This window comes from Nestor notabilis, unplaced genomic scaffold (assembly GCF_000696875.1).
Source record: "Nestor notabilis isolate BGI_N333 unplaced genomic scaffold, ASM69687v1 scaffold6607, whole genome shotgun sequence".
Taxonomy (NCBI): Eukaryota; Metazoa; Chordata; class Aves; order Psittaciformes; family Psittacidae; genus Nestor; species Nestor notabilis.
This window is the reverse complement of record NW_009936818.1, coordinates 9410-19558: the sequence shown is the minus strand read 5'-3', so window position 1 is coordinate 19558 and position 10149 is coordinate 9410. Positions and strand designations below refer to the sequence as shown.

The following is a 10149-nucleotide window of genomic DNA, read 5'->3' as shown; positions in this document are numbered from 1 at the left end:
AGGAATGGATCCTGGCACTGGTGTGAGAGGGCCATTCCCTGTGACACCTTACCTAGCATAGGCATGATTCTGATTCTGGATTTTTCTGGAACAATTACTTTGCATTTCATAGCTCTGCAGGAGGAGACAGTGCTGAAAACTGATGGGGATTTTCAGCATCCTTGTGAAAGATTCACTGAGTCACTGTTGTCACTTTGTTAGTCAGCCAGTTCTCTATTTCTTGCAATACAGCATATAGTGCTAAACGGATTTTCTACTAATCAGACCAATAGGACTTCCTGTTCCTTTTTATAGTTAGTCTCATGTGAAATGGAGCAATAACATCCAAAAGAGAATGGTAATCCATTTTCCCCAATTCAACCCCTGCTACAGGGGAGTGGGAAGGTTTCTTTTAGTAGACAACTTGCACTGAAAATACCCTACCTCCTCTAAGGCTTCTACAGGAGTGATGATCTAGACCAGGGTTTGTTATGTTGCCATCATTAGTATCTGGGACTTTCAGATTTCAGCAGAGTATTGCCATTCACAGCAGAGTGTAGGCTGGAGATGCTGAGTATTTTACTTTCTTTAAGATGTCTTAAACTAAGCAACAGTAGAAAAAGTGTTTATCACTCTTTCTGCAAGTTTTGACTCCATTTTGTCTAAAGAAATTGTCCTGTCACAGTGCCTTTTTGCATTAGGTATTTCAGTGTTATTGTGGGCTGCAAGTCTGTGTCTTAGAATTAAATCTTACACTTAACTACTGTGAGGTAGTACCTATTTTCCTAAAGCAAACACTGTATTCCCTCCTGCTGGCTTCAGCTATCTTCTTTGAAGGCAGCAGGCTGTCATCCCAGCCCTCAGTTTGCACAGGTATGGACAGATCGCTAAATAGCTGCATGCTTCCCACTGGTAGCAGAGCATCTTCTTTAGGAACAAGCTTTCTCAGAACGTGTGGCATAGTTGATGAGGGAGAGAAACAACCAACCAGTGGCAGAACAAAGTTGGATACCTTTGGTAATGGCTTTGCGGGCTGGCAGTGAAGTCCTCCAACGAACTCGAAGTTGGGCAGGAAAGGACGTGGAAATTCAAAATCCCAGTAAGTCCTGATTAACCATATCTCTGCTTTTCCCATCGTCTCACACAGGGTTGTGGGCCTCCCTATGGAGAAGGTACAAAGGGTTTACAGCACGCATGGGAGCGGTCTTGTTTGCAGTAGATTGCAAAAAGGAGCCTTACCTTTTCTTTTGGCACTCCCAGTCGGTGTAGTCTAGTAAGTCACACATGAAATGAAAACATGGACAAATCTAGACCTATCTCTTGTCCTGTCCTGTGCTCAGCCTTGGCAGGTTCCCATGGACAAGGCAGTACAATCATTGGAAGTATTTTGAACCTTCAGGATGAATGTAGAGCAGTACAAAAGCAAGTAGGAAACATTTAGTTCCTGTGACAGAGAGTGCAGTTCTTGTACCACTGAAAGACTTCAGTACCTGTGATTGTAATAAAAGCACACTTTGGGGAAGAGAAGAATCACAGAAAACTTAGTTCAGAATGAAAAATAAATGAACTGCAAAGTGGTGATCACCAGCCAGGGAGAAGGAAAGTTCTTAAAGGTCTGTGGCATTTTTCAAATGGTGACTCAGTCAGTGGCTGCTCAGACTACAATAATATTACTAATGCTACTACTATTACTATAATAATACTACTACTATAGGTGCAGCCATCCCTAGTTCTTTTAGGGACTGGGTCAGCTCCTTCTGACACACATTGGGAAATTTCAGCCAAATCAATAGATGTTTTGAATGTCGTTTCTGGGTAGAAAAAGGGTTAGAAGTGTTGGTAAATGATTGTCTAAAAGCAGCCTAGTGCAAGCAGGAACCAAGCAAAATAAGCAGCAAGAAAAATACTATCTGTAGGGCATCTTCTTATACTACTTGATCAGCATTATAATTTGCACCAGTAATTTTAAAATGATTTTTTAGGTAAAGAACAATGAGTCAGTTATGAAGTTACTGGACTGAAAGTTAAGCCTGCATTTACAAGTACAATGATATAAAGCTGTAATTACATCTTACATGGTATTAGAAAAAAACAATCCAGGGAAAAGGGACTAGTTTGCAGAGCACAGAGGTTTTCTTGCAAAACACAAAGAGGTTGAAGGGCAACCGAATAGATGGCCTTGTGCCTGCTGTTCACTCGTTATCTGCCTAAACACAGATACTCTGTACAAGATTCAAAGTCCGTTGAAGAAAAGGTCTCTTTAGTAGACTTTGAATCAAGCCTGAGTAGTACTAGGTTGGAACAAAAATTTCATTCATTTGTCTAGTTTCAAGAGACTATTTAAAAATCTGAATGGTGAATGAAAGGGAAAGGTGACAGTTCTTAGCATTTATTATGGGAGAAAATTAACTCGTGCTTAGTATCCTGTACTACATAGGATTCAAGATGATACCTGCAGACACATGCAATGAGAACAAAGTGCTTTTTTGCTCTGCAGTTGTTCAGAAACAGCCAGTGTTCCCAGTTACAACAAGGTTAACTCCATCCCTGTATTGTCAATGGAGCTGTCTCCAGTGCCTCTCAGTTAGTTAAGGAACAATTTTGTCCTCCAGCCTTTACCTGTTACCATCTTAATTGAAGTGCCAGTCGTCAAGATGAAAAGGCAACAACAGTCCTCTGAAAGCACTAAAATGGGAATACAGCTCACTGCAAGAGCTCACCAGCAGTATCATCACTGGCAAAGAGCAGTACTACGTGGTCTAAAGATCCTCAAGAGGAACTAGAGCAAAACTCTAGTGGTGTCTGTTAGACCAGACAAGACCTAAAAGGGGAAGCACAGCCCCCATGTGACTGAAACAGGATTACCATCTTCGCTGGCCACTGAGAAAGAGTATTTTGAGACAACAGCATCGAGCCACGAAACATTCAAAAGGCACAACCTATGCAAGAGAAGAAACCATTCAACAACTGCCTTACCTAAGACGTTACTGTAGTACCCATCCCATTCATCTCGCCAGAGCTTCAAGAAGAATAAATCCGTGTAAAAGTAAAACAGAAAGTTCTTTAGTCTTTCCACGAAGGACATCTGATCTGTCAGCCCAAGTGTGCTAGCAGGCACATACGAAGTGGGGGTCGGGAGCCCACCGCACAGCCGCTCTACCACATTCCCATCAGAGAAGCGGAAGGTGTAGACAAAAGGGATTTCTAGAATTTCTGCTACAAGCTCCCCACCTATTGTTAGGGGGTCAGCGATCAGAACATCAAAATTGGCCTGCCGCAGCTTTGCTATCAGTTGAGTGTTCGTCACAAAGGTATGACACGTCTGCTTTAACATATCAGTAAAGATCTCCTGGTCCTTTTTCATCCTCCACATGAACTCCCAGGGTGAGAGATTAGGGGCCTTACTCATCCAGAAATAGAGGAATTCATCCATCATATCATCCAGGCTTTCCTGGTTGAAGGGGACCTGCAGGACCTCAAAGGTGAAGGGGGAGGAGGTGTCTTGGTAGTCAATGAGCAGGTTGCTTGAGGCCACCAGCACAGTCACTTCATGGCCCCGGAGAACAAGCTTTTCCAGCAGCACTTTCACATTGATCCAGTGACTTGCATCGGTGGGCCAGACCACCACCTTCCCACAAAAGCCAGTGCTCCAGCAGCATGCGTAGGCCCAGAGCAGCCAGGGGAACCTTGGCCCCATCATCTCAATGATCCATGTACAGCTCCAGTCTGAGTAAACTGGAAGGAGTTCACTGCTCCAGCGTGTGAACATTTATGAGCCAGCCAATAAAAGTGACACCCACTTGGTGCCAAGCTTGGCGAGAGGGCATGCCAGTTATGAGAGGACTGGGCAAGCTGCAAATCCCATTCTGGAACCTCCTGCAGAGCCACAGCTGATCTCGAAATAACATAAATATTTTGCAGCGTGTGAGGACTAGAAATGTTTTCCTGTGTTGTGGTTTAATCTTGGTAGGCAGCTAAGCACCACAGAGCCTCTCACTCCCCCACAGTGGGAGGGGAAAAGGAAGGGCAAAAGTTGCAAAACTCGCAAAACTCGTGGTTTGAGGTAGAGACTGTTTAATAAACAACAGCAAAAAACCAAAAAACAAACAAACCCACCAAAAAAAAAACAAACAAAAAACCAAACAAACAAAAAAAGAAAAACAAACAAAAAAAATAAAAAAAAAATTTAAAAAAAAAAACAAACCCAAGAAAACCATGTAATTCAGAAAGAGCAATTGCTCACAGCAGCCAACCAATGCCCAGCGAGTCCCTGAGCAGCCCTGGCAAACTCCCCCTTCCACCTCCCAGCTTTTTTTGCTGAGCACAACATCACATGCTATAGGGTATCTCGTTGGTCAACTGTCCCGGCTGCGTCCCTCCCCAACTCCTCATGCACCCCCAGCTTATTCACTGGGAGGAGCAGTGTGAGAAGCACAAAAAGCCTTGACCTGTGTAAGCACTGCTCAGCAGTAACTAAGCCACCCCTGCGTTATTCAACACACAGCACGCTACTATGAAGAAGATTAATTCTATTCCCGACAAAATCAGTATTTCTTTATAGCGGATCTCCAAGGTGAAGATACGCATTCCTGTACCAAGCTGGAGCTCTGGCTAGGGAAAGCACATGGGACTTTTTGACAGCCCCAAGATGAACACCATCTTACCACTTGACTACAGCCTAGATATGCTGCTTTGCCCTGTAAGAACCAAGCTACCTGTAAAAGTGGTTAGAGTTTTTATCTTCTCACTTATTAGGTGCAAAATGCACTGCAGTGATTCACATCCAGCCCACAGGGTGCTCTAGTTCTGTCCTTTCTATAACCAGATGTTGTGGACACACAGCGCTGCCACTGGAACTGGCAGCAGTGTATCCATATCATGTAGTCCAGGATGGATAGTGCCAAGACAAGAGACCTGACTTCTCCTCTTGAGTGTATCCTGCAGGTGTAGCGGAGATGCTTGGTGCTACTGACGTGTTTAAGGAAAAGAACAGGCATCCTCCTGAGCATATGGTGAATGAGGCTCAAACCAAGTCTAAACAGGGCCTTGAGCACTCCTCCAGGAGCTCAGCACCACTATGTGACCTCCCCTCACTAGACTGACTGGAGCAAGCAGTCTTTCATCATGCTTCAACATCGTCACATGAAAAAGCCTTTAGGTATCTCTAGGCAAGCAGCTAGAATAATAAGAACCCTGAAGAAGATTTTCCAAAGCAAAAGAGAAAGTGCTTGCGTACACTGCAGGAGCTTGGACGTTGCCCCATTTCTATGGGATGCTTGCCTCTTCCTTTCACACCTCCTTCAGGACTGGATACACTCCAGATCAAAACATGTCCTGGTAGAGCACAGCTAGGCTAACACAGCTAACAAAACAGGAATTGCACATGGAGTATTAAATGCTAAACCCCACATTTAGCAATAAAAAAGACAACGTGAAATTCAAACAGCCCTGAGGCTTACACAACAGGAGATTAGAAAACCATGCTTCTGCCAGCACAAGATTTCCTAGTCTCTGTCAAACATGATAAACAACACATGTAAACACACAGCTAGCTACTCTAATAGTAGGATGTCTTAACAAATTGGCTCTCATAGCAGAATTACACCCTACTAGTGAAGTATAAAGAAAAACACTTAAGAGTCTGATAGTGAAACAGCTATTTCATCTGCTGCCCACCTTCAATGCGTGTATATTTGCCATATTTCCTTTTAAGCATTACAATAATCAGAGCAGAAATGAGACAATAATTATGCAACTATTATTTAAAAAAAGAAAAAATCTATAAATAAAACCATCTTTTAATATTTTCTTTAGACATTTTCAAAAAAGAAAAGACCTCTCTGCTGAGGGCAAATTTTATCACTTCTATCATCTGCTCTCCCAGGCCTTCAAAAGACCAGGGGAGGCCATTATCCCTAATTTTGAGATAAGCTAGCAAACAACAGAGATGCTAGAGGAAAAAAGGCAGTATTGTATAGCTTTCCAGACCCACTTTTTATTTCTACTTCAAAAGGTTTAGTTCCCTACTAGTGTTTGGTGAGTATATAGTATTACTTCACTGTTCTTACGTGTTTGCCATGATTCATCTATGAATATGACTGATGAGCTCTGTTTCAAGTGACTTTAGCACCATACTTGTGTGAACTTATCTGTACTAGTGTAGCAGGTCAGGATTAGCAGGTAATGTTTGTACTTGCCTGGATTGTTTGACTTGACACGGGAATTTTGAAGGACAGAGAGTGAGTTCAGGGCTATCTTGCTTCTCATTTGTGCCTTAACCTCTCAGCTCTGGATATTTACTCTTGTATGTACAGCAAATGTAATTTTTGGAATTAAAAGCAGCCTTACCTAATACATCAGTGTAGTATTGATCCCAGCTTCCCCAGAGAACATAATGATACATGAAATCCTGAGCAGTGTAGGCGAAGATGTTTTTCAGCCTTTCCAGGAAGGACATCCTATCTGCTAGGCCACTGAGGGCAGCTGGTACGTAGGAAGGAGGTGCTGGGAGTGTCCCACAAAGCCGCTCCACTGTGTTGCCGATGGAGAACCGGATAGTATACATGAAGGGGATACCCAGCTTCTCAGCAATCAACTCCCCACTGGGTGCCAGTGGGTCTGCCAAGAAGACATCGAAGTTGGATGCCCTCAGTCTCTGCATCAGTGCCTTATTCTTCAGGACTTCATCGCAAATGATTTTGGTTACCTTCTCCAGCTTACTCAGCACTTGAACCATCTTGTAAACACCTTTCCAGAGGGGTAGAACTCTCTCCTCGTAAAACCAAAAATAGAAAGCTTCTTCCAGTAAGGTAGCCATCTCCTTTTTGGTGATCGGTACCTCAACCACCTCAAACTGGAAGGGTGAGGACTCTGTGGCATTGAGGATGAGGAAGCATGAGGGCAGCAGCACAGTCACCTCGTGACCCCGGACCACAAGCTCCTGGAGTATGTATTCCATGTTCAGCCAGTGACTGTTGTCAGCCGGCCAGACCAACACCTTCCCCCCAGACCCATAGCCCAACACAGCCAGCAGCCACAGCACTGCCACCTCCTTCCCAGCCATAGCTGGCCCTGTGTGGCAATGCCCTACGGGGAACAGCAGCACTCCCAGGCTGGGCAGGGCATGCGTGACACTGCCTTGCTCCGGAGGGCAAGGAGCCAAGGTCGCCGGTGTGAAATCCTCTTGTGGAGAACGGCCTGGTTTCCTGGGTTAAATGGTGACAGGGACCAGCTGGCACCCTCTGGTGGTAAATAGCTTGCTGGAGCTGGACAATGTGCTTCACCTGAGGCAGAGGGGAGACCAGTGAGTCCTGAGGGGCAAAGTCCAGCGTAGACTGTGCCCTGTTGGTCATCCTGGCCCTCCTGCCTGTCTAACTGCAGTCTCTATGTTATTTGTTTGGTAGAAGAGGAAGCATGAGGGCAGGAGCATTTCATTCTTCTGGCTCTCTGCAGCACAGTACCAGCCGCAAAGACGTTCACCCACTGTGTGGCTACTCTTTTGCTTTATAAAGCCAATGAGCATCCTTTCACAGTGCCCTTAAGGCAGTGATTCAGCGCTGCAGCTAAAAAGTTGCAAAGTGGATAAAACTACACAGCGAGTGACTCCAGTATCACAGTGGGACTGTCCTCATGTGAACTTGCCTCTTCCAGCGCTTGCATCACAAGGAGAAAAAGCTGGTGGGTGGTGGTGTGGGCTGTCCTGCCTGCCACTAGGTGCCAGGTATGCACGGTAAGTTGAATCAGAAAATCTGTTAAACAGTTTTATTTACGGTCACCCTTCTGATGGGCAATTAAGAAATCCTGTAAGTCCTCTTCGCAATGCTAAAAATTACCAGTACTGGGCTTCTCTTACACAATGCTTTCCTGTTGTTGTTGTCCAATGCTTTTGCTACAGCTTCCCTAAAGCAGCCTAAAGCATCCTTTCGAGGGTGAAATGAGGGTGGTGGAAGCAGTTGGGCTGTGAGGAGCCAAGCAGAGATACCTTGTCTGCTGTGCATATAACAATAGTTTGGTGTACTTGAGGTGTACAGTCCTGCAGCATGCAGGCATTTGCAGGCAATTGAACCCTGAGAGATTTACAAGTGCTCTTTGTCATGGCCTTAATGAGAGGTTAGTAAAAATGGCGTGTTGATCACATGTGATTAATGCTTAAACAAACACATTTTTCTAACTACTCACTCAAAAGAGCCCAGAAGAAAAGCCTACAGAGAAAGACCTGTTGGTTTCACTGTTTGCTTGTGGGTAGAGGCTGTTTTAAACAAAACTGATTTTGTGCAGAAAGGATTGGTTTTATGTGACCAATGGCATAAGTAAAGTCTCTATTCAAAAGCCACAATGGATTTCAGTACTGTTACCAAAGGTGACGGTTGTTATGATACTCTGGATTAGGAAAACAGCTCTGTACCTGGCTGCTCTCTGTGTAGGCAGTTGTTGGAGGGGAGCTCCCTTGCTGAAGGACCCTTTGTGCTGTGGAAGGTGCTTCAATTTCCAAATAAAAAATCATTATGGCAAAAGTAAAATCCATCAATGGGGATTACCACTGATTACTGTCTAAATGCATGGCATAGCATAGCACAGCACAGCACTGTGACAGGGGACTGGGTGCAGCTGATAGACCCTGGTGGCTCCTTCTCTTTTCCACACAGGCGCATGATGACAAGCTACTTGCTGACCTCTCTCAGACCTCCACTTTGTGACCTTGCCAGGTTCCTAGATCTGCAGGTCTTAAGGCAGGAGGCTGTAATGTAATGAGAAGTAAAGCAGCAGAAGGCTTACCTAAGACCTTGCTATAGTAGATGTCCCATTGTCCCCAATAGCTCTGGAAAATGAAGTCTTGCAGGTGGTAAGACAAGATGTTTTTTATCCTCTCACCGAAGGACATGTAGTCAGTGAGCTCGGACAGGGCTGCGGGCGCATAGGATGGTGGTGCTGGGATCTTGCCGCAGTGCCTCTCCACGGTGGAGGCTGGGGAGAAGCGCAGCGAGTACATGAAGGGGATGGCCAGCTTGAGAGCCAGGAGGTCCCCGCAGAGGGTCACCGGGTCTGACAGCAGCAGGTCATAGCCAGAGCCCTGCAGGTGGGCCATCAACTCGCGGTTGGTTAGCACCGCGTCACACATCAGCCTGTTCATCTGGTGCCAGTTCTTGAACAGTTTCCCCAGCTCCCTGTAAAACTGCCAGAAGGTCAGGGTGGTTGGCCTGTTGTTCAGCCACAGTGCCACCACATCCTCAATGAGCTTCTCAATGGTGTCCTTCTTGAAGGGCACATTATAGACCTCAAACTTCTCCATGGCATCAGCCCTGGGTTTGATGAAGAGGGAAGCGTTGGATACCAGGACAGTAACACTGTGCCCGCGGTGGATGAGCTCCTCTATAACTATCTTCACGTTCAGCCAGTGGCTGCCTTCTGTTGGCCAGACCAGCACATTCCCACAGAGGACAGCCCCTAGAAGAGCAGCCTGGAAAAGGAGCAACTGGAGGTATTTCTTAGAGCCAGTGGCTTTTGTGGCCATGGCAAGGTAAAGGGCTAGGTATCCTGGGAATGTTTCTCGTCCAGCTGGGAGTGCTGCACCTCTGTGCTGTGTTTGGTGGCTCTTTACCAGCAGTCTTAGCAGAAGCAGGAGTTTGCTGTCGCACAGGCGGGGCCTTTAAAACCCACGTTTGGTCTCAGGTCTAAAAAGACAGAGAAGAATGTCCAGTGATTCACTTTTCCCTTTCTGCCTTCTATCCTGACAGTTTCCCTCTGAGGGAGCTCCTGTCCCTGGTTAGCAGGGTGGCACAATCCTCGCTGCTGTCAAAGGTCTGCCTTCAAGCTACTCCTGCACAAGATGAATTTAAGCCTTTTTTTTTAATACGTTTTGTAGTTCTTCTGAGGAACCCGTACCATGAAATAAAAGCAAACAACAGGGGATGTCTTCTGTGTAATTACTGTATCATTAAATGCTGGCAGATGTACTGTATTTAGCCAGTAGGTGGCGCTACTGCCAACACTAGAGAAATACTGAGATTTGCTGGAGAATGTATGATCACATCTGATTTTAAAATACCTGTTTTCAATTGCAACAGCCCTGGTATCTGTATCCTGTGATGTTTCCATTACTTAAACCTACCGGTACTTAAATAGACGTTTTTCTCATTCTGGGTTTCCAAGCTTTCTCCATTTTTCTTTCCA

The 10149-nt window shown here is 45.3% G+C and overlaps 1 protein-coding gene across 2 annotated transcripts in view; it reads right to left on the bottom strand.

Annotated features, from left to right (window-relative positions):
• The window catches only part of LOC104408818 (UDP-glucuronosyltransferase 2A2-like), a 12560-nt gene extending 3070 nt beyond the window's left edge, over window positions 1-9490 (bottom strand). Inside the window, exons 1-2 of one of the 2 annotated variants that reach the window (XM_010018539.1) lie at window positions 8755-9490; window positions 992-1140 (exon numbers count right to left, since the gene is read on the bottom strand). In XM_010018539.1, coding sequence (XP_010016841.1) covers window positions 992-1140; window positions 8755-9490 — 885 coding nt within the window. Of the gene's footprint in view, window positions 1-991; window positions 1141-2955; window positions 3680-8754 lie in introns of those variants that run through there. The other variant, XM_010018540.1, reaches the window with a different exon arrangement.
• Window positions 9491-10149: the final 659 nt, after the last annotated feature.